The 25,785-nt window shown below is 37.8% G+C and overlaps 1 protein-coding gene and 1 pseudogene across 1 annotated transcript in view; both read right to left on the reverse strand.

Annotated features, from left to right (window-relative positions):
* Window positions 1–999: 999 nt before the first annotated feature.
* Window positions 1,000–25,785, reverse strand: part of fbln1 (fibulin 1) — a 35,975-nt gene continuing 11,189 nt past the window's right edge. Inside the window, 3 exon segments of the mRNA XM_020934901.2 lie at window positions 1,000–1,489; window positions 20,077–20,217; window positions 20,778–20,914. Coding sequence (XP_020790560.2) covers window positions 1,350–1,489; window positions 20,077–20,217; window positions 20,778–20,914 — 418 coding nt within the window. The 3' untranslated portion in view covers window positions 1,000–1,349.
* On the reverse strand, window positions 14,647–14,764 carry LOC129409585 (5S ribosomal RNA; annotated as a pseudogene).

A 25,785-nucleotide genomic window follows, 5' to 3' on the forward strand; every position in this document is an offset into this window, starting at 1 on the left:
GTTAAGATAATTATCCAATCAGAAAGCAGAATGAACTTCACATTAGTTTGCCTTGCCAGTTTCAGTGCTGAAATCCTGTTGGTTTAAATGTAAAAGGACTCTGATCTAAATCCTCTCTACCTAAACCCCAGCAGCCAAGCATGAATAAGTGCTAGTGCAGCCTTTGCAGGTCAGTGAGGGAATTCTGGAGGTTCTTTCACATGAGGCATGGTCTGTTCATACACTGAGAATGAGAAAAACTTTCATGTGTTCATCTGCAGGTTTAAACACTGGCCACCCAGGCTCAGTTGAGATTAAAACTGTTACTTTAACTGTTTTAACATTACTTTGTTAGGGGTTGAAATGCATTCTGTGTCTTATATTTAGTACTGGTTCCTTAGAAAGAAAAAAGTTTGCAGCCCACAACCACTACTATTACTACTACTACTATAGGCTAATAAATTCCAAGTTATAATACTTTTACTGTCAGTTATGTGCTTAAATAAATTATAACTTTACTAAAAATTTCGTTATTTCCACCCACTAGTCTAGTCTGTTACAAACCACAATGAACTGTTAACCTGCACACACAATGAAATACAGCCAACTGTGGGGGCCATTTTGTAATATTTGTCTGCTCTTTTGGCCTTCGACAAGAAATCAGAGAATGAAAAAAAATCAACAAAATGTTCAAAAAATCTCTATGGAAACAAGACATTCCACTGAGCCAAAGTCAACCACCTCTGATAGCCGTATTTGTGGCCCTGTTTGTCAGCTAATATTGACACATCCTATTTCCTGTCCTGAGTTATGACCTAATCCACAATATGGCTCACGTTTTGCTACTTTTGGGAACCTTTTGGCAACTGGCATCAATTTTAACCATAACCCAAAATAGCCAGCTCCGAAATGCTTAAAACAATAAAATGAAATTGCTTTAAACACTGGATAGGAAACTGGAAATAGATTTTAAATTAAGCATTCATATTGTACCCCAAGACAAACAATAAGTAGGCGCCATTGTCTAAAATAATGTTTATTCTGTATAAAAATTCTGATCAAATAATATAAGGAAGAAAGGGTGATTTGTACAGGCTTAACTAGCAATATTTAGTATCCAGCTATTAGGCCTACAAGAGTTTACAGCCAAAACATAACATGCACTTTCCACAAAAATAAAACATTAAACTTTCAAATACTCATTATACTATGCCCATCATGCTGAATGTGTCTGTAAAATAAAAAAAAATGCAGCTTAGCTATCAATTGAAATCAAAAATATATATCAAAGCATTTATTACATAAGTGTACAGTGTTGAAAATAGATATCACAATCATAATATAACCAAGTGGTGACATGCGCTTGCTTCTCAGAACCAGAACTCAGAGACAAAGACGTGAACATTGATGACATGGTGGCTGCTCTCGCCCTGGGAGCTGAGGTTGCGCATGAGCAGCTTGAGGACGGTGGACATCGGACCAATCAGAGGCTTCACCAGCCGCACCACACCTGCAGCAGAGGGACAAACATGAGGGACAGGTACCAACTCTGACAACAACAAGAGAGTTCAGAAATATATACATGCTAAAAAAATTGTGCTCAGTCCTGCAAAGATAGGTGTATGTCTGGTAAATTAGCAGAGAAAAAAGAGCAAGAACTTGATAAAAAAAAAAAAAAAAAAAGTTCTGTAAGTAAGGATTAAACAACTCAGAGCAGCGCATTGCACTTCGTTGCATGTCGTGGTGTTCTACACTTTGTGAGTGTATTAAAACAGTGTAACGCACTGCTCTGAACTGTTTAATCTGCTTAAACTATGGTCCCACTCACTGAAAATATACAAATATTTAAAATATTTAGTTTTAAATTGTTTGAATTTGAATTTATTTGTTTGGAGGATAAGCCCCTTGAGATGTGTCACCATCTCGTTTTCAAGGCTGTCCTCATAAATAAATACAACAACAAAAGACAGATACAGTAGGGCAGACAGTAGGAGACATAAATTCAAATAAGCATCAAAACAACAAAATCAACACAACCACAAACACAACAATAATAATAACAATAATAATAGACAGAGTTCAAAGATAATCACAGGATACAACAAGATAAACAACAAAATTCAACAAAATAATCAAAAACAATGACATGGGTTATGTAAATGTTGAACCAGAGCATTTTTAAATAAAGGGACAGAAGTTAAAGCACGAATCGATGAGGGAAGATTGTTCCAATCAGAAGGAGCTTTATATTTAAATGAGTATTTTCCTATTTGTTTTTTGACTCTTGGGACAACAAAAAATATCTGATCTGCATGACGTAAACTATAAGAGGATCTGAATGGAATTAAATACTGTTTAAGATATTCAGGATAACTGAGATTTAAAAATAAATAATAACCAGTGAAGTTGACGTCGGGAGGACAGATTAAGCCAGGACAGTTGGTGATACATTGTACAGTGGTGAGTTCTGAAGGGACAGTGGAGAATGAATCTGCACAGACTTTTGTAGATAACATTGAGTGGTTGGAGAATAGAAGTTGTAGTATTTTGATAAATGATATCGCAGTAATCTAAAATGGGAAAAATTTGTTGTGAAATAATCTTTTTCCTAACAGAAAAGCTAAAACAACTGATGGACTGATAAAGTAATTTTAAGCGATATGGAATTTTGTTTGTAATAGTTTGTATGTGGGCGCTGAATGAGAGCGACGGGTCAAGCCATAAGCCAAGATATTTAAATTTATCAACTGCTATAATTGGTGATGAATCGGTAAATGTCAAATTTATATCATTAACAGAAAAAGGACGGATTTGTTTCTGGAACAACATGAAATAAGATTTAGATTTATTAAGTAGAAGTTTGTTATACTGTAGCCATAATTGAACAGTATTAAAATCATGTTGAATTGAGGACTGAATATCAGTAATATTAGATTTAGATGAATAAATAACTGTATCATCAGCGTAGAGTTGAATATCACAGGCTGTGCACGCAAGGGGAAGGTCGTTAATAAAAATAGAAAATAAAAGGGGACCCAGTGAGGAACCTTGAGGCACGCTTCTCTCTATTATGGAGAAATTTGAAAAGCTGCCTTTAAAGAAAACACAATTGTTGGCAGTGATGAAGATATGAATTGAACCAAAGGAGAGCGGACCTGTCAAGGCCTATAGAATGAAGCTTGTCCAGTAAAAGATAATGGTCGACCATATCAAAAGCTTTTGTGAGGTCAATAAATAAGGCACCAGTGAGCATATTATTGTCAAAACCTGAAAAAATATCATTGGTAAATTTTAGTAAAGTAGTTGTTGAAAAAATACTTTCTAAAACCAGACTGAAATGGAGATAGAAGATTATTTTTCGATAAATATTTGGACAGTTGATTAAAAATAAATTTCTCATAGACTTTAACAATGCTATTGATAATTGAGATTGGTCTATAATTATTAAGTTTGCTGGGGTCACTCCCTTTATGGAGAGGTATAACCTTTACACATGTCCATGCAGATGGAACCTCACAGGATCTAAAAGACAGGTTGAACAGATCAGCCAAAGGGTAACAAAGAACATGGGTCGCAAATTTAATAAACTTGGCTTCAATGCCATCTGGACCAGCACTACCATGCAAAGAGAGCCCATTTATGGCTTGGTGCACATCAGCCGGGCTGACCATTCCAAAGGAGAAAGAGCTGCCAGTGGTCATCACATTGTTAAAAAATACAGAATGAGGAGGAGACTGCACAGGAGGTGTTGATGAAAAATGCTGACTAAAGGCATTTGCAATAACATTGGGATCAGTAGTATTTTCATTATTAATAAGCATATTAACAGGAGCACATTCAGATTTTCCCAATAAGTCATTCATTTGTTTCCAAAATTGTTTTGGATTATTAACATTATTTGTCAAAATGTCCTTATGATAGTTGCTCTAGCATTTCGAGTTTGCGTAGTACAGATGTTTCTTAAGCTCCTGTACTTCTCCCAGTCAGCAACAGTCCGAGTGTGACGGTATTTAGCCCATGCTTTATCCCTTTGTCTGAATAGGCTGATCAGTTCCCCATTGACCCAGGGTAAATGTTTACCTCTGACTCTGATCACTGTCAAAGGTGCATGTTTGTTAATAACATTTAACAGCTCAGTGGAAAAATAATCCCAAGCTTCATTTATAAATGGTATTAAATTAAGTCTATTCCAGTTAATATTTAGCACATCATCAATAAAGTTATCAATATTGAATAATTTAGTTTGACGGACTTTGATTAATTTTGGAGGACGATGAGGAGTTTTAATTTTCTAGATACAATATATGATGCAGTGATCACTAAAGCAATCTGATAGAACACCGGATTCACCGGTTCTTAAATTTGAATTGTTGCAAGATTTGCATCATTCTGAAACCCATGCCCACCCATTTGTCTTTATTAATTAAGGTTAAGGTACACTTTATTGGCCCCATAGGCAAATTCCTCTTCTGCATTTGACCCATCCTCCAATGCTGTTGAGACAATCTGTCAGAAGCTGTGGGTGCTACAGTGCAGCGCACAGGGACCCATCTCCAGATCTTCTTCCAGGTCAGGACTATCTGATCTTATAGACTACATCCTTGAGTACTGCTAAATTCTCAGTCCCATTTGCCTTGTTGTCACTCCTGTTTGGGGCCTCCAAAAAGTCCATGGCTAAATCAAATCAGCTCAATCACAGCATTAAATGATGTTTTGGTTAAAAGGCTAAAGTTGAGTCAGGAGTTTCAGTAAACCGTCTAATGATGACTTTAGTTCTGTCCGGGACTTGATTACTCCATGTCTGCCTCTGCAGTGGAGTTGTGCTTCAGGCTCTGATTCAACATTGAGAAAATGACAAAGCAGTCCCTCCATGTCTCTGAGTTATGAGGCTCTGGTGTGGTCCTTATAACAAAGCAGTAAAACCCTTTGATGGACCATAATGAGGCATCCCCTGTGTCTTGTGTATGGCAGCAGATCTCCAGATGAATTCTCCTCTTCTCTTTCTCTCTCTCTCTCTCTCTCCTCCCTCTCCTCTCTTCCTCGGGGGCCTGGTGTTGTGGCACTGTGTCTGTGGCCCACCAGGCTAAATGAGTCCCATGTGTTTGATGGAGGGGAGCTGGTGCAGTCACGCGATACAGGGAAAGAGGCATTTCTCCAGGAATCCATCTTTAACTCTGGGAGGGACCAGTCATCTGAGCCCCTTCTACTCTCTGTCACTGTTTTGCCCTCGTTTCATCTCATCTGTAGATTCCAGGAGATTTTGTCGATAACTTCAGTAATAGTGAAAAGTAGGCTCACTCTGTCACAGTTGTCCCTTGTTGTTTGGATGTTTTGGGGCCCTGTTGCGTAGTGACAATAGTTGGAATTGGGGGACTGCAGTTTTATTGTTTCCGAAGCGCCATCAGAAAGACCTATTACTTCCTCATGCCAAACAACAGACATCGCATCAGTAGAAAGAGGTGGAAAAACTCATTTAGTTTGTTGAGAGCTTAGGATCAAATATTGAAGCAGTGTGAAAGTCTCTAAGTCTTTAATCTATTTAATTGGTGTCACAAGCCAGTGCACTTGTTGGGCCAGTTCCAAGCCCACATAAAAGGAGAGAGAGTCAGAAGCATGTTGGACGGTAAAATATAGAGAGCTACAAATTTGTAGTGAAATAGTTGTTTGTAATCAGGAAAAAAAGTGAAGAAACAGAAAAAAAGTCAAGAGTAGAACGTGTGGTTTCATCTAAATGATTATTTTAAAAAGGGCCAAACTGAACTTTTGGGTCAAATGTTACAATTCTTTCACAATGCAATACATGACCATCAACCAAGACATTCATGGGCAAGTTTGAACAATTATATTAAAGAAACACTGTGTAACTTTCTACAGATAGAAATATAAAGTTTAAACCACACTGCAGAATATTTTCAATGGAGATAGATAAGTTTTTCATTCTGTGCTATATTATAATATAACAAGATTTCCATAGAGACAGTCAGGTGGAGGCCCTCCTCCAGGTCAAGTAAGAGTCAAAAGTAGCAAACACTGTCACTGACATCTGTCTTTAACAGGGCCGACGGTATAGAAAGAACATCTTGCAGTCAAAGTGGTGGGTCCTGAAATTGAAAAGAAACAATTTTGACAGTTGAATAAATACAATTTTCAAGCCGCTCATCAAAACAGAGCAATATGTGGAATGTGTCGGAACTGTTAGTGATTTGTACATTTTGTTTGTGTGGGAGGCGTAATGGCAGTTTGGCTGAATTTATTTTTCTAAATTGAAAATTTTGCTGAAAGCTGAGTGTTTAGTGTTCTTTTGTTATACCACACAATTGACAGTTTCAGAGTTGTCAGTCAGCGACCTGCTGTGTTGGAAGTGGAGACAGATTTGGGCGTAAATTCTATGGAAAACAGTTGATCTCTGGCAGCAAGATGTAGAGTCAAGGAACATCTGGAAGAGGCAAAGACTATACAGCTGCACTATTCAAAAGTTTGCAGATATTTATATTTGTTAGTGTTTCTCAAACAGGTCAGGTTTCAATTGTGTGATACTACTTGCTGGAAAAGATTAAGAGCTGTCTAGACAAAGACTAAGTCATTGGTGCAGAATTTTTAGACCTCAAAAAAGCCTTCAACATCATGGATCAAAGAGCCTTAATGAACAAACTCAAGCCTTTCCTTTTCTTTAATATGCTTTAGTATGGTTCAAAAGATATCTTGAGGGCAGACAATATTTTCAGGTCAAAAGTGTCAAACCCAGCCTTCAACCTAATGATATGGGGGTTCTGTGTTAGGAAAGGTGTCGTTTTCTATAATATAAAAGACCATCTGGACTCCTGCCAGTAGGCTCACCAGTTTCACCTGGCTTGCAACGCCAGTCAGTCTTAAATGTTAAGAAAACTGTTGTTATTTGCGTTTCGATCAAAGCAAAACTTTCCAACAGCCCTTTAAGCGGTGCATTAAAGACAAAATGATCAAAGAAAGCAAAATTAATAGCTATCTAAAGTTCCAAAGCTGTAAGTACATGCAAAAAGTTTAAACCAAATATGGGCTGTTTTCATCACCAAAAAGGACCTGCTGCTGCTGTTATATTTGCAGGTATTTGACAGAATATAATCTATCTGAAATACATAAAATAAAATGTTTATTTTTACTAATCATAAATTTGAACAGGTCATTTAAAAGGCTCACCTTGCATTATTTTCTGATCTATGTTATAATGTTGTTTCCTTGACAAAAAAAAAAAAAATTCTTGGGCTTGTGTTTTGTTTCTTTCACACACATTTAACACACAAATCCAACATTTTTAGGCTGGGTTCTTTTCCCAAACGGAAAACACTCTACCTTGTAATGTAGCATGACAATGCAGGAAGTGCTCCACTGTGTTTTTAAACTCGATACACCTTCACTAGAATTATTTGGATCATTTCAGACCTGGAATTGCCCATCTGTAAAAGGTAACTGATGATTTAAAAACTAGCACTCCATGACATCAGAAAGTATTTTTGAGCTTTGGAAATGTAGACTGACTAATTATAAGGAATTACTCAAACGTGGCAATGAAACAAAGTGCAACCACCACTGTTTTTCATGAGGTGACAACATTCTAACATAGTTTAAAGCTCACAAGAGTCAAATTTGCATAATATAGAATCTTTAATCTTCACATTTTTATACCAGTTTTAATCCTGACTTCATAAATTTGTTAAGAATGGTCAATAAGACAAAATGTATGCAATGTTGACAGAGTTGACTGCATGACCTCTTGGATACCCCTATGGCATTATGTCTGTACATTTCCTTAAAGCCATTATAAGTACAGTGGTCTGGACTTGGAGAAGGCTTCAATCCTCCTCACTGCAGTGAACCTGAGGTGAAGCCACAACCGCACACTCATCTTCAGCAGCCACAGGGCAGGTTGTCTCTGATTAGATAGTTAGCACACACCACCTGAATTTTACATAAATAAACTTGTGGAGATCTGGAAAATTTTGAGGTAAGTTGCATGTTATATGGGGCTTCTACTGTCTATCTCATCAGTGTAAAAGGTTGGCTAAGGTTCTACATTTTTCCATTTAGCGTAGGGGTTGGTGGCAAAAAGCTAAGGTGAGAGTTAAAGTTTTGACAGTAACCATGAAGCAGTGTTTTCTCTTACTGTTAAGCTATAACACATCAAAATGAGTAATACATTTGCTTGAGTAGCATTGCTTTATATCAAATTTTTTTTAGTACAGACAACAAATATATATGAACTATACACTGAATTTTAAAATATCATTACATTTTTAATTTTCTTCTGACTCTGTGAAGATATAATTTATTGGAATGTCTGGAATGTTCCACAGCGTGGCATTAAACTGATCTCTCTTATTAGACTTAGACTTAAACAAACTTTATTGATCCACAAGGGAAATTATTTGGTCAAGGTAGCTCACACATCCTAATATATCGTAATAACAATGAGCAAAAATATACATGGTGATAATCATTTTAAAATAAGTACAAGTACAAGTAAAAATAAAACATATATAATTATAGTAATCTTGCATACAGTTATCTTTTCAATTTGTGGTGTTTTTGTTTCTAAAAATGTCATCTAACTTCTTACTCTTCTGTAACTTTGGCCTGATGACTCTAAACTCTTTGTCTCCATGGAAATAGATTTAAGGTTAATGCCATACCACTATGACACATAAACAAAGAATGTTCCATAGTGCACCTTTAACAATGTTCTTTTTTAAGTCAGATGTTTGGCCCTTCCTCCCACTCCCATCCATGACACAGAGTCAAACCAACAGCATGTGGAAACTGGAGGCACACATGGCTGTCCGTCATCCCTCATGGCCACAGGGGTTACAATATTGAAGGCTTACATGTAAACAGTGACATTTCAGGGTTTTTCTGGTTTCTACGTCTCAGCTCGGAAGTAAAGGACAAACTCCAAAATGAGCGGCTTTAGCACCAGAGACAAATGAAAAGTGTGTGTTGGCCTCACCACAGTCTGGGTAATGACACAGTGCAGCAAACCACTGGAGAGCATCCAGGTGCTGCTGCTGCCCTATAGAGCACAAGAGGCTGCTACAGGGGAAAGTGTGTGTGTGTGGGGGGGTAAGTCTGTGTGCAGGACAGGTGAAGGGACAGGTGAAGGATTGTGACATTCAGATTATTACTCAAAGAACTGGTTTATTTTATTTAAGAAGGATATCAATTCCCACTCTATAAGATAATTTATGAATGGACAGTATATTGGTGATATCATTGATGATATCTGGGATCTCCATGCCTTTATCTGCCTGATACTGAAAAATTCCCTGATATTTTGCACCAATATTTTTTCAAAGGAGTTCCAGGCTGTGTTTATTCACGTGTCATTCCAAGGTGGTCTTCAGTGTGTGTCTTTTTAAACAGGCTAGTGAGTTCAAATTGAAATAGAAGAAATGACACTAAAAATGTCTGTATGTTCACAAAATCTTCTCAGTTTACAGCACCTTATATTATATCTTCAAATACATACCCTATATTGAATCTCTATCTATCTGTCTATCTATCTATTTATCTATCTATCTATTTATCTATCTATCTGTCTCTCAATCACTTTATCTTGATATCATCATTGAGAAAAATCTGTTATCAGCCACAACAGCATGACAAATATATTGGTATAAAATTTGGCTTAAAGAAGAGGAAAAAAGAAACACTTGAAAGTTGATAGTAGTGAAATTGCTACTTCTAGAATTTTATTTAAGCAGCCAGCAATGTGTTACAATTGCAAACTATTCATTATATTAACAGATTTAATAATATGTTTAAATAAATTTTAGAAATGATCTGACCAAGCTGTTCTTGGAGTGTGGACTGATTTCCAAAGTCAAAAACCCCAGCTAACTTGCTCGCCTGTCACCCCATTAGCAAGGCGAGCCATTCCAACATAAGTTTTCAAATTCTGTCAACACATCTAACTTATAATCTCCTTAAATTGCTTAGCACAACAGAACAGCCCACTGTGCAACTGTAACTTCATAGGCCCCATAAGCAGTGTTTTACAGACTGAGGCCCTGGCAGAAGACAAAATGGTCAGGCTAAGATGTCCTAACATGAGACTGACCACTGCATAGGCCAGTTGGTTTTGTAGCTCATAATGTGTGTTTATGTGCTTGTGTGCGGCTTGATATTTTAAGGCTAATTAACAATGAGTCATACACGAAGTTCTATCAAATGGTCTGTAGGTCTTTGTTGGCCAGGGCCAGCACTGTCCAGGGTTTTTTACAGCATCTGAGAATGAAATGTCTGCCATTATCTAAACTTTGCACATGATTACTAAAGGGTTCCCATAGACCCATAACATAACATTGGAGTTAAAGGTGCTATACCTGAGTTTTACTGTCTTAAGGTGTCGTAAGGTAATATGTAACTTTTTGAAAGTGACATGCCACCTGCATGATTAGATGGAAATAGAATGTAAAGGTTTTTCAGTGCAATAACAATAACAAAATTCCAAATAGATTTTTTTCTACGCGCATGCTAACGCTGCATCAGCTTTGTTTACTGGTCCATGGATGATAAAAAAGCTTTATAATTAGAAGCAGAAAGTATGCAGGGGTCTAATGTTGGACCCAGAGAGCTTTTACAATATATCTCTACAGATTTTACTTTATTACATGAAAAACAAACTAGTAGCACCTTAAAAGAAGAAATATTGTGCTCTTGTCTCCTATATAGTTATAATCTATGACTCCTTAAATTGTGGATATTGTAAATTGTAATATGGATCAAAAATGGCTTATTAAAAGAAACAAGTCCATTGATTTCTTTGTTGGAAAAATTGCACCACTGCCGTAAAAAACACAGGAGAATAATGATTACACAAGCATGCCTGAATCACTCTAAATACAAACTGAGCTCAAAAAGTTGATCATCTGCACAGTATGTCTCCTTTAAGAACAGAGGAACAGAGGAACAGAGAAAAATATATAATGTGACTAGATACTTACTTTTGTTGAAATCTACTTTTTATGATCCTTTACATTATTGCATCTCCAATGACTATAATCCTACAGGGAAGAGCATTTAGGAGCGCGTATGAACCACAACTGTAAAGTGGGTACATAAAGTAGATCAGACCCTCTTAATAACAGGGACAGTTTTATTGCATGTAATAAGTACCGCGTAAGTGTATGTTTGACTGTATACATAATTTGTGTCTGCAGGCGTAACATGTGTGTGTATAACTGCCTGTATCTCAGTGCAGGGAAGATAACAGTGCACTAACTGGATACATAAACAACAAGATTTAAAGCTGTGGTTCTTATACTGTGGTACAGGTATGTTTAAGGGTGCGTGGGTGGTACTTGCAGATGAAGTCTCGTTTGGTTTGCTTATGGTTTTATCTGTTTTGTGTCCTGGAGCAAGACACTTCACCTGATTTGGCTGCAGTGATTATCAAGCTCATTACATCAAGTAACAAAAAAAAAGCCTGTTAACTTTTGCTTCTTAACAGGACCAGAGCTGAACCAGGTCTTTACAGTGGGGAGAGGGGAGGGAGGGGGCATGTTATGTAAAATAGACTTGTATGACATGTTAACTTTGTTATAATATGGTTCACTATGAGCTTACTCAAAGTTGTATTGAGTTGTATGTTGTATGTTTTAAGTTGTATGTTTCATGCCTGTTTGAATAATCCTGCATTTGACTCCTGAGAGCTCAGAAAATTGTAGTTTTCAGCTACCCCCTAACTCAGCCCACAGCTTTGTAATTATTATAGTAGGGTTAAAAAAATGTAAATTGCCGATCTTCTACAGTAAAACCATATAAGTGATGCTGAAAGGTGAAATGTCACTATGAAGTGCATTTTTTAACAGAAAGTCAATTGACCTGTTTCTATTATTTACCTGTTTTAGATCAATAATATGCATGAACATAATGATGACGAACAATTTACAAACATCTCAATGTCCAACTCAACACCTTCTTGGCAGATCCTAAGACGGAATGAGCACATTCAGGACTGAGTATGATCTTTAGGAGTAATTTAATACGCAAAGGTCCACTCAGCTCCTATCTGCTGTCCAGGCCGGTCCACTAATTTAACCATAGGACCCCCTTCTCCCCCAAACCATCAACCCCCTACCTCACTTCTAACCAGGCCCGCTGACCCTGGGACCTCGGACCACCGCCTTCACTAGGACCAGTTGCTGACTATCATGACATCATTTATCATTTATTTAAAAAAAAACAAAACTAAATGAAGCAAATCACACGTTCACTTCATGTATTTGTTTAATAATCATTAGCTACCATTCAACAACTACAGATGGCTGGATCGGTTGGAGCTGCGCAGGCTCCGAACTCCGACCCAGCCCTTGGCTCCAAACTCTGGTTCTCAGATCTTTCTTTTTCTTTTGCTTCTTTCAGATGCCCCCGAGGTGTCCAAATAGAGGCTTCCAGTGCGTTTATTGACACTAAAGTCTCGCTTATACATGCTATCACAGGGTATTCGTGAAGGCCCAGAAGATGTCGTAATATGATCCTACCTATAATTCAATGAAATATGATTGGCTAAGACAACTGCAAAAACTCAAACTCATCCCCACATTGACTTGAATTGCATGGGCCTTTGTTACAGCCACTGAAGGCCCTGCGGAGGTTTCTTTAGTTCAGTGCCTGCAGGGGGAGTCACTGATTTACCCATATACCGTTGGAAGAAAAACTGTGATTGGTCCATTTCCATTGCTTTATATTAACCCTTTGTTTCCCAAGAAATATTAGTCCAAGTTTATAACAATGATCTAGAAATTATTACTAATGTAGTGTTTCTTACTCACTGAATAAAAAAATATTGAAAATATATATTAGTAGTATAAATGTTCTATCAGTATATTTTCTTGGGCCTTTACTAAATATCTTGAAGGCCCTCAGGGTTCCCCTCCGCTCTGGCTAACTAGGAAATGAGGTCCTATGTCCAAAATCCCAGAGTGTCCCTTTAATATTGTTAACATGCTAATATTGCTGTAATTTAGCCAGTTATAAAGCGTAGTGAGTGAAATATTATTATTAATTTATTTTTTGGGAAATTTCTTGTAAGAATAGCATGTGATTAATAGGGAAATCTGGATCATACCCCACATTTGGGAGTATGGCATCTAAACCAAAATTCGAAAACCACCAAATAGCTCTATAACCCTAGATCATGTTTACAGAGTGTTTTGTAGACAATTTAACCCACATATTGATCTAAATATTTCTCATCCTTGACCATTTTGACGACCAGTGCTTCAGACAGTTTTGTTGTGTGTTATCTCTGCTCTTGTCTTGCTCCACTCAACAGCATGACCACAAACTCCTCTGGATCAGGAGGAGCCATGGCTCACACCAACCACTGAGATTCCTCCTCCCGCTGTGGACAACCGCGAGGACTGCCATGGCTACCTGAGTACACAGCAGACAAACTTTCCACTTCCTATTCATTTATCTCACATGCCCCACTGGCTGTAAATAAAGTGTGCAGTGGTCAGAGCATAGGTCCACAATTGATTCACCAGTAAAATCAAAATAAGATTCTTTTTTAAAATTCAAGTACTATATTTGCTTATTTGTTACTCTGATATAGTAATATAAAGGCAATGGTTTAAAAGCTTGATAATCCCGTCTATACCAATAAGGTATTAGGATGCAATTCCTACTTGCTCCTTTGTGGTACTGCGCCATAACAATGTGTGCATGAATCACTCTAGATACAAATTCAAGTGTATAAATAAAAAGGGAAACAGACTAAAACATAGCCTAGTTAAAAGATCAGAAATGTTGTTTTTGCTCAATATGTCTAAACAATACACTTGAAAAATAAGGACTAGATACTTGCTTTTATTGAAATCTAGTTTTTAGATCTGCACCACCAGTCCCTAAGGCCTCAGCCAGTCACTCCTGCACACACCACGTTCACGCTGGTCAAAGCTGGGATCTAACCAGCAAACTTCCAAACTTCCAGTTGGTGTACAAATGCTTTGACCTGTAAGTCATGACACAGCTGAGTTGTGGACCTTTAAAACCCTTCTATGACAAATCCTCGTAAAAGAGACAATGAAGAATGACTAAACCAACAGTTTGATATCCTAGACTCATTTAAAGTCCTGTAGGCTGATAACGGTTAGTCAGCTTTATGGGTCAAGAAGGAGTGGGTTTAATGATTCATGAGTTTTATATGTGTTAAAGATGAAATCCATTATTCTTATCAGGCTATTTAGACCACCGTGTTTCAATACACAGCACATTATTTTCACAGGGATTGGAAGACGTCTGTATAATAATTCTCGAACACTGGACCACGTAAGAAAACATTTGGTTTCCGATTACCACCAGATCCAAAACATGTCTGTAACAGGATTTTATCAGAGCCAAACAAGGGCAAAATCAGCTCTAAAATAATAATGCATTAGTCTTCACTCTTCACTCTTTTCCAGATGCTCAAAGTCACGTTACAATTCAGTGCGTTATTCATTCACTCTATACCCAGCGGTGGTCAACTGCTATTGTAGCCATAGCTGTGCTGGGGCAGACTAATGGAGGTGAGGCTGCCAGTCTGTGCCATCGGCTCCTCCAGCCAACACTCACACTCACCATTTTCATACAATATGAGTAAAGTGTCTTGCCTAAGAACACATAAATATTTTTTTTACCACTGGCGCCCCATTGTGGCACCTGATATTCTCGGAGTTCTCACATCTAAGTACAAAGCAGGCCCAGTCTTGCTTAGCTTCTGAGATCTGATGAGATCAGGCTTTGACAAGGAGATTTGCCCACAATAGGACTATACCATGACTAAATATGCAACCCAAAGGAGGACCTAAGTAGAACTTCAGAAGAACCTCGTGTACCACTAGAAGTACTAGTACCACGTGTACTTATAGCAGTAGAGAGATGGATAAGTGGTGTCACATTTTGTTTTAGCATCAATGATTACATGTTTTTAAACCGAAGCTATGTGAGCAGAACAGACATGAGTGAAAGCCAAGGAAACCTTTTAAAAATCATTTTGTCATCTTAGAACAACAGATTCTGAGGATTCCTGACTGCCTCTTTTGTCCCATTTGGAAAACATCAGAAGTGTCCAAAAATAATGGCCAAAGTTAACTTGAGTTCACACACTTGTTCAATAGTGGAGCCTCTGTGTCTGCTACTCTTCACATCTCACCAAACTGTAACACTGGAAACCCCACTTCCTCCATGCAACAAGTAAGTTAGTTTCAAATTATCACTGCATTTGTGAACAATACAATTAAAATGGTCATCTCTTTTACACAATGTATCTATCAAACTGGTGCTAAAATACATGAGCTGTATCCAGTCAGTATCTGGGTAGATTTGGGGGAGAAAAAGCTCTTTTGACACAGCTGTTTGATGTGGTGGGTACATAAGTACTCTAATTCTTGGCGAGACACAGGGGCCTAGAATAGGGAAATGAAACAATACATTTAACCACATGAAGAAACAAAGCAGGATTATTCGCCACATTTTTCCTCAGTCTTCCTCTTTGATTCAGTGTCATTCTCTCTGACTTAAAAGACATACTGTACATATTTTCATTGTTGCCACATAATCAGAGAATTTTTCCACAGTTAAGTCATACACACATGGGTTTCAGCCAATTGCAATAAAAAGTTGACTAGATGCAATGGTTTCAGTACAGAGTGACAGTTTCAAAATGCCAGAGACAGGACTTGAACCAGCAACCATAGGATGTGTAATGGATCTACTACTGTTTAAACAGATTTAGGGCTGTTGGGGCTGTTTCAACTTAGGGTATTAAAACAGTCAGTCGCATCCCGGCCTTAAGTGCACTTCAAGGCCATATCCATCATACATGCATTCAACTTTGTAGTTACATTTTGTGATAACATTTAGTTGCATATAATGTTTTTTCAGGTAGAACATATTTTGATTAGGGTTGGGCACGTTAACGCGTTAACTTTGCGTTAACTAATTAAGTCATTAACGCCGACAATTATTTTAACGCCGTTAACGCAGTTTTTATTATTTATTTATTTATTTTATTGTAAAAGTCTATTTCTCACTGGCTTTTATTTTGGAAAAAGTCCACCGCGAGCGTTTCTTTAAGTTTGACGTCTTTTCTTGACACTTTTTTCACTTTTTTCTGACCACGTGAGATGCAACGTGCCCGAGCCTCCGCGAGTCGCGGGCCCGGCCGCGGGTTCGGCCGCAGGCTCCGGCTTCGGCCGCGGACTCTGGTCGCGGGCTCCGGCTCTGGCCGCGGACTCAGCCGCGGGTTCAGCCGCGGGCACCGGCTCTGGCCGGGCCAGCCGTGCGCTCTGAGCTGATCTTACTTCTTTAGTTCAGTGCTGGAGTCACTGATTTACCCAGATACCATTGGAAGAAAAAATGTGATTGGTCCATTTCCATTCCATTATATTAACCCTTTGTTTCCTAAGAAATATCAGTCCAAGTTTATAACACTGATCTAGAAATTATTACTAGTGTAGTGTTCATTACTCACAGCATAAAAAATATTCAATAAATATATTAGTAGTACAAACGTCCATTCAGTATTTTTTCTTGAGCCTTCCCTGAATACCTTGAAGGCTCTGAGGGTTCCCCTGTGAAAGAAATGCTGTTTGCACAACAAATGTTTGGCTCTTTCATTTACATTTCCAATAAAAGAGCACTATACTCTACTTTTTAATTAAGTAATTGGTTTTGCGTATAACATGCGATTAATCGCGATTAATCACTCAAACTCATGCGATTACTCGCGATTTTAAAAAAATTATTTTTGCCCAGCCCTAATTTTGATATATGCATTTACGGGCCCATATTACTGTATTTTCTGATATATATTATAATGTTGTTTCATCATCAAATGCATACTTGTTTCATTCACATATGCCTAACACACAAACCCTCCACTGTATTTTAAAATTCCATATATGACTAGAATCATTTCGATACTTTCAGCCCTGGAATTGCCAATCTCTACTGAACAAAAAGAAAAAAGGTAACTTAACTAAAACAGAGCTTTGGAGATGTATACAGACTAATAAGAAAGGATTACTGAAACGTGTGAATGAAACAAAACACAACTCCAGGCATGTTTTTGAAGAGGTAATAACAACATTCTAACATGGCTAAAAGCTCACATTAGCTACTTTTGCGTAATATAGGACTTTTAACATGCATTCAATGGTTTACTCATACTCATTTTGTAACCTCCTCACTGGCAAGAAGAAGTATTGACCATTCTTATTTTATTCCTGCTCAGTTTTATTATTTATTATGTGACCTATATGCCAAGCTTGCTATTAATGATCCTTATGTAGGGTTAACTAGGTGTATTTTGTGAATGTTTTCATCATTCATTCCTTTATTCAGTAGTGTTTTAGATATACCTCTTAACAAAGCATAGTTTTTATAGGGCAGTGGAAGGCAGCTAAGGTTAAATGGGTTAGGACATGACTATCTTTTCTGAAGAAATTAACTATGTGTCTCTTGGTAAAGTGTCTTTTTATGTACACACACACACCATGTATATTTGTGCATGTTGAAAAAATGTGATATATCAGTTATACTGATGAATGGTTATGTTCTTAGCCTCTTGAACCTGCTCTTCCTCTCACACTCCAGTTTCACATCCATCAACAGCCCCAGACAACGAAGACACCACTGCCTGCACCTGCGCCCACCACCACTCAATCACAAGCTACTCACAGATCAGCCAGCTAATGCCAATCCAGGGAATACACCAGCAATACAAACAAATTAAAATAAATTTACTTTGAAAGGAAATCTAAAGGTGCACTGAGTGACTTTTCTGGTGTTGGGTCTATACTATAACTATGATATAACTTGCTGGTCTCTTGCTGCTGGAGATGTTATTGATTTGCCTAGAATGTCCCACAGTATGGCTTTAAACATATCTATCATATATTCTTTCAGTTAGAGCTGTTTTTTGTTTTTTTTTCCAGGAACAAATAATAATCTGAGTGGATCTGTGTTTGTCCCTCCACAGAGCTGATCTATAACTTGGCCTGGTGGAAAAGTACAGGCGCAGCAATAACATCTCCATTGAGACAAGACGGGTATAGTCCAGTCCATTCAGTTCCATCGGAAAAGTTATGCAGTTCACCTTTAAAAGAATGTAACAGATATAAACATATAGGTAATAAATTAATCTGGTAATACAAGCTATAGTGTACTCTTTGTGCCATTTCCAAGCCAGGATAAAAACAGTTTTGCACGGCATCTGGCATAAAACCGAGCTAGAATATAACAAAAAACAAAACAAACAAAAAATTGCTTAAAGAGACCATATTATGCTATTTTCTGATCTATGTTATTATGTTGTATCTTCATCACAAACATCCCTGTAGTTGTGTTTTGTTTCATTCACTCACTCAACACACAACCAACGCTGAGTAGTTAAACTGTGTTATTCTGTCAAACATAAAACACACTATTCCACCTTGTGATGTCACGTAGTAAAACAGGAAGTGCAAGAATCATTTGGATCTTTTCAGCCCTGGGATTGCCAAACTAGAACTAGAATTAGAACTAGAACATAATAAAACTAAAGGTAAAATGTAGCTCTTAACTTGAAAACTCTAAATGACATCACAACATTTTCAACTTTAAAGATGTAGACAGACTAATAGTATAGGGTTACTCAAACGTGTGAATGAAACAAAACACATTTCCTGGTATGTTTTTGAGGAGGTAACAAGGCTTTAAGCTCACAAGAGTCAATTTTGCATAATACAGGACCTTTAAATGTTAAGTTCAATCAAGTACAACGCATTAGTATTGCACTGATTTGTACACTACAGTACATGGTGCCAGGCTTTGGTTCTTGAGGATAGTAATGAGCAACTATAGCCATGTTTAAGTGGAGTGAATGGTACTCTCCATCTGACCACACAATTGGAAAGATACACCACATATTGGTTAGGGCAGAAACAAGCCTCAGTCTGTCTGTTAGGGCCACATAAGGGACAACATTCTGCAGAAAGAGACACAGGAAGTCCCCCCTTAAGTTGATGACAGCCCCACACTGCAAAAGCCATAACCGACTGGGTAAAAAGAAGGCCAGGATTTAAATGTTGCCTCTAGGACTCGTTTTGGTTTGTGTCTTTGAATATTGTGAAATAATCAGGGAATGTGCAAAATTGTGTCCTATTTTTCTACCCTCTGTTAAACTCTTACCCCACTATCTCCACAAAATAAAGTTCCACTATAACATAATTTTAGTTTTTTTTTTTTTTTTTCATGTGTTTCTAGCACAAACACATGGCCATGTTTGATTAGAGTGTATCTGGTCATTAAGTTTATTTCTCAGTAAGTCCAAAAATGTGATTATTATTTTTTGTGGTTACAAAGAATGAGGCTGCAGAGTGAAAAAACAAACAAACAAACAAAAAAAAAAAACGACTAACTATCTATGAAGAATTATATTGTGAGGAAAATTTTGAAAACTGAAATATGAACTCATAAACTAATACAAGAATCCCATGCATTTCAGAAGATGAAGAGCTGTACAATCTCTACATTCTCCTATCAAAAGACAAGATATTTTGAGCTTTGCTGAAAAAAAAAAATCCAAATAAATGCAGCCTTTGTGATTTGATAATTGCACCAACTTAAAGGTGCACTGTGTAACGTTTCTGATGGAAGGTCATCTGCTCATCTCCATAAAGATGAAATGTCCAATAGTATGACATTAAACATCTTTCTCCATGGAGACAAGCAGGTGACACTTCAAGGCTAAGTTACAGGTCAGGTCTATGGATAAGACGCCCTGCTCTCGTCCATGTTTTTCAAGACAATAAAATCCCCTGCAATTAAATAAATGCAGGTTATACAAGTTTAATGCAATACTGTGGAACATTTCAGGCAAAGCAATAACTTCTACACTATAACTACAATAACAACAACTACAAGCAGGTGACAAACCCTCCTCTCAAAATGTTACCCAGTGCACCTTTAAACTGCTATTTTGATTAGATTTTTATATATTTTGCAGTAGAAAAAAATAAGTAACAATGTGTAGCAAAAAATCGTGTTACTTCAGTCAACACCTTATGGTAAACTGGCTGTGTTCTGTGTACTCACCCACATACATCCCATTCTCCACCCTCTTGATGATGTCAAAAGCGTTATCCACATTGCCCTCCTGGATCTCAAACTTCACATCGTAACTGCCCAGGTGATAGGTGCCATACGGACTCACCGAAGTCTTCAAGAACACAATCTCTGTTGGAATAGAACCCAGAGAAAAAAGTTAAACCAAGTAACTCACATTATCAACTTAATGCAATCGATTGAATAGTTATAATGCTCTAAGACATTTTAGAATGCTGTTACCTCCTCAAAAACATATTATTAGTCTGTCTACATCTCCAAAGCTGCCACCTTGTGATATCATGAAGTGGTAGTTTTCACATTAACAGGATCCTTTTACCTTTTGTTTAGTAGCGATTGGTAATTCGAAAGTTGAAATGATCCAAATGATTCTAGTGAAGGTGTGTGGCATTTAAAAACACAGTGGAGCACTTCCTGTACTACCATGTGACATCACAATGTGGACTAGAGTTTGAGAGAAGACCACAGCATATGCAGGGTTTACATGTTAAACATGTGTGAATGAAACAAAACAAAACACAACTCCAACTACATTTTTGATCAGGAAACAACCCCTATACTGCTTACTTATAAATGCCAAATGTTGTATACAGTTAGCAGAATGAACCACTTAACCATTGATCATTAACCACCACTTAACAATACAGCATCAGAATAGAGTTTTTGCGTACCTTCTGGCCTAATGAACTCTCTCATGGTTGCCATGGAGATGAATGTGTGGGATATAGAGGTGACCGGGTCCAGGGCACAGCTGTAGTCATTGGGTTGACAGTGCTTTGTACAGCGAACATCTGCACGTGTGGTCACTCTGAAACACGTAAGACACTGTTATTTGAGTCAAAATCACAAGTGGCCTATACTCATGAGTGTTGAGAAAGTTACATCACTTTTACTTTTGGTCTAGATCTTTGTATATGGGACATTTGTTTATTTGTTTATTTATTATAGGCCAGCTAGTCTGCCTGGGTTTCTGTTTTAAAAAACAGTTTTAAGCATGTTTCATGTTTGAACAATCCTGCAGTTTTTTGTTTTGTTTTATAATTTCCCATCTACAACTCTACTGATCTCTTATAAAATGTAAAAAAGACTTGCACTGGCCTACATGGATTTTCCTGCTAGCTTTGTAATAATAAATTGCACCATGCACTCACACAATGGATGATCCAATACCTGCTGGAGAAAATATTTGGCTTTAACAAGCATCCCCGACTTCACATCAGATAATCTCCTGACGAGGATTTATGGGACAGGGGAGTGTTCTAAAAGACTCCTAAATTGTGAGGAACAGGCCTAGACACCTCCCCAATCTCTTCCCGGGGCAGTGTGCGTACCATTATTTAGGGTTTTGTTTATTCCAGGTTGATCGCTGACAGAGTTCAAGGGGGGTGCTGCTGTCTCAAAGGTTTTAATGCATTAGTGGTCAAATATATCAAGTTTTGACATCGGTGGTAGGATTAAAATGTAGAGTATTTTATATTTTTAGAGATGAGTCAAAATTGTATACTGCGGAATAACGTCATTTAAAGGTGCAGTATGGAACTTTTCTGGTCGAGGGTCTGCCACCTACAATATTAAACCTTTCTATCATCATGGAGACCAAACCAGACCAGGTTACAGGTCAGATCTGTGGAGAGGCAACCCCACTCACAGTCAGAATCCTGTTTTTCTAGGTATATTTGAGCAATAAATCCACTGTAATTGAATACATGAAAGGTAGATCTGTTTAATATCACATTGTGGGACATTCCAAGCAGAGCAACATTAATGAAAAAAAAAAAAAAACCTGAATCAAAGGTGCACATGCAATTAAAGGGAGTCTGCTACCCACCTGTCTCCACGGAAATGTTATTGCTTTTCCTGTAATGCTCCACAGTATGACATTAAACTTATCCATCTTGCATTTATTTAGTGACTGGTATTTTACTGCTAAGAGAAGTTTCTTAAAAGACATGGATTATTAGCTGGGTGGCCTCTCCACAGATCTGGCCTGTAACTTGGCCTGATGGCACCATCTGCTTGTCTCCATGAAGAAAAATTCCAGACAAGGCAAAATACAAAGCAAAATACGTTGCAATTTTAACTACTAACTATACTAATAAAGATTTATATTGCATCACTCAAGGATGCAATGGTATTACTGCTCAAGGAATTGGCAAGTCCTATACATTTTTTTACTGAAATAAATCCACTTTTCTACCATATAGACCTCCTCATTGGTGCAGTAAATATGAGCCCTCTCTTTGACATCCAACATTTTATATTTAACCTCCTTCACACAGGAGACAAGCTGGTTATATTGGGTTATGAAAACAGTCAGGTTGCCATGTATAAGAACAGTTAATGTGCATGGCAGCCGTACAGCCACACAGTTGAGTCATAGGCGGAGGATCTCTCTGGGCCTTCTCTGGGGACCCATAGACCCGAACCACGCTCCCAGCTTTTGGGTTTGCACTCCTCTTTTTCTTCAAGAGCGAGGAGAGAAGACATAAAGACAAGCCACCACTGAGTATAGGGGCTTGTAATTAGCAATTAGTGAGTAGGTCCAAGTTTGACTCTGGACCCGGCCAAAACCGCCAAATGTTCTGTATAGTTTGTAATACTGTGGCCTGGGCTGCAGAGAGGGCCGTATATGGGCCTCTGGAGGACAAGGTGAAAACGCTCTTTTGGCACAGAGTAAAATTTATGACAATATAATAATGTTCCATCCATACTGTCCCACACAAAAGAGGAGTTCAAAAACACAGCAAGTGCAGCTATTTATATACAGGTCTGATGTGCACTTAGCCTCAAGTACTTAAAATCGTCTTGTTATGTCGTATCAGTGGTATACTATGATAATTTATTTTAATGGTTTTCAATAATCTGGCCTTTTAAAGAGTGTTCTCTTTGACAGTAGTAGAATTTGTATATTAATTTGTTATTTGTTTTCTTTGTCTCAAAAAATATTATATCAAAGGGCTTAAAGGTGCATTAAACTTCAAACTTCTGATTAATGTTAAAGGCCCCATACTGTGCTATTTTCTGATCAATGTTCTAACGTTATTACTTCATGAAAAACAAACCTGAGGTTGTGTTTTGTTTCATTCACACATGTTTAACACACAAACCTTGCTGAATTCTTCTCTAAAACAGAAAATATTCTGTGCCATGTGTGATGTCATCTAGTAGTACTGGAATTACCCCACTGTGTTTTTAAACAACATACACCTTCACTAGAATTATTTGGATAATTTCAGCCCTGGAATTGCCAGTCTCTACTGAACAAAGGATAAAAAGTAGATGTTAACTTGAAAACTACCACTTCATGACAGGGTTAAACAGAGCATTTTGAGCTTTGAAGATGTAGACATTAATAGACATTAATAGACACTAATAAACCGGGATTTCTCAAATATGAAACAAAACACAGCTCCAGATATGTTTTAGATGAGATAACATTCTAACTTGACTTAAATCTCCTAAGAGTCGATTTTGCATAAGATAGGTCCATAGAGACCTGATATATTTATCAGGAATGTTCTACTGTATTAAATGTATCTTATCTCCTAGGAGACAATTAAGCATCTGACACCACCAGGCCAAATTACAGCTCAGATCCATAAGGAGGTGACCCTGCTCACAGTAAGAAGGTATGTTTTGATGGTATATTTGCAATGAAAAAAACATAATAGATTATACGCGAGATAAGTGCTGTGGAACATTCTAGGACACCAGTAAGATCTAGCAGAAAAGTAACATAGTGTGCTTTAATAGTAGGTGATATTGAGTATTTGAGCTACTCCATTATCCTAACTTGGTCCAATCTTGGTCCACCCCACCCACTTCTTGTAAGTGTGCATAGAGTATATTGAGTATGACTTCTTCATCTCTCCGTGCCTCACGTGGCCCAGCCCAGCGGCAAAACCCCAATAGTTTTCAGACCAGAAAGAAAAACACTCTTTTTGGATGAAGGTCTCATGGTCAAGCGCACAGGCCGTTTTGAAACTTTTTTGTGTGTGTAATTATTATTTATAGTCAGCACATTGATAACGCCCCAACACAAACACTGCAGGGCATCAGTCACTCTACGCGCGCTGATGCTGCCGGACCACAAATTGTTCAGACCACCGGCCAGAGCCCAGGGTCCCATAACTCACTGTCAGAAAGAAGGAAAAAAGTCCACTCCAATGCTCTCAGTAGTACTTATTTTAAGGAGACCCCCTCTAGGGACACAGTGCATCCTCTGTAGGTTGGATGGGGGAGGGAGGGGAAACCTGGGACAACCACAGTCCTAAGCCTGACTTCTATGTAAGACTATTTATATTTTTTTGGTCTCTGCATTCCCTCTCATGTCACTTACTTAACATCCAATTTCACTTTATCTTGTGGAGTTGGAGAGAGCAGGTAGTAATGTAAAATTTAAGTATATTGTATCATATTTGTTTTATTTCTGTCTGAGTAATGTGATTTGACTTCAACTCTCCACTGGCTGGCGGGTTTGCCATAAAATTCAGTTCAAAAGGGTTAAGAAAGGCCAAAACTGTGGATGAGAATAATTGATGCATTTATAATTCAAGTAAGTGATGGTTTAGACAGAATATGAATCACTTAAAGAAAGCTGGCACACTTTGTGAAGTTTTGTGGTAGGGATTTTGAAAGAAATGTAAACACAAGCTGCTATCAAATTCATTACTTTGGGAGCAGAACTGCTGGGGAGAACCAGAGCCCTTTGTGTTACAGCTCCAAAAACTTGAAACGAGTTGTTGAACATGTGTTATTTCTATTTAAATTTTAATAGAAAGTCGTTCATCCAACACAAAAACCATAAAACACTCCCAAAGCGTTAGGCTTTATCATGCAACTATCATCAAATTACACTGCTGATGGACTACTACCAATTTGTATACCCTAACATAGGGCTCCACCTTGTGGTTGCCCCAAAGTATTACTTCAATACATTTACTAAAATTTTCAGATTTATGCATGACCTAGTAGCATGTATGTGCAGTTCTGAACTGAACAATTTAGTTACAATATTTACAGACAAATCTGTGTACTCACCTCTGTGAGCTAAACAAAAAAATCTCTCAATATTAAGAATAAAGTTTAAACATCTTATGTGCATTGTCCTGGAATAAAACCAAATGATAAAGAATGAACTGCAGATTTAAAACATACAAGTCAGATATTCTTAGCTGTAGTGTGAAAAAATCACCAGAATGTCGTTCCCTGATCAGGTATTAACAGGCAAATATTTGGTAAATATATGGAGGCAAACCCACTTTTAATCATTGGCTAAACACTTTAAGTTAGTTAGACATTGCTTTATCAGTGCTGGTTGTTTAAACTGCTGTTGCATAAATGCAGAGTTAAAACAGTGGCGTTCCCTCCTCACAGTGGTCTTGAAAGGCTGTATCACTGCTCCTAATATCTTATGGCACCTTTGAGCTGAGGGACTGAGATAGCCCTAACACAGTTATTCCAGGAGAGGGTTATAAGGCACTTTGGGCTCGTCCTGAGTGACAAACACCAGCACTTTGGCCAGGTACGTGCTCAGATAGTTGTAGCGGCGCAACCTCAGCTCCACAGACAGCTCAAAGTCTTGTGGTTTGTTGATGAGTTTGGCCACAGACAGGACCCCTCCTGTGGGAGACCGCTCCGTCTGGAAGAAGCCACCCTCATTTCCTCCCGTGATGGAGA

The sequence above is a fragment of the Boleophthalmus pectinirostris genome, unplaced genomic scaffold, assembly GCF_026225935.1.
Source record: "Boleophthalmus pectinirostris isolate CB_2022bp ecotype Guang Dong unplaced genomic scaffold, ASM2622593v1 HiC_scaffold_2, whole genome shotgun sequence".
Taxonomy (NCBI): Eukaryota; Metazoa; Chordata; class Actinopteri; order Gobiiformes; family Gobiidae; genus Boleophthalmus; species Boleophthalmus pectinirostris.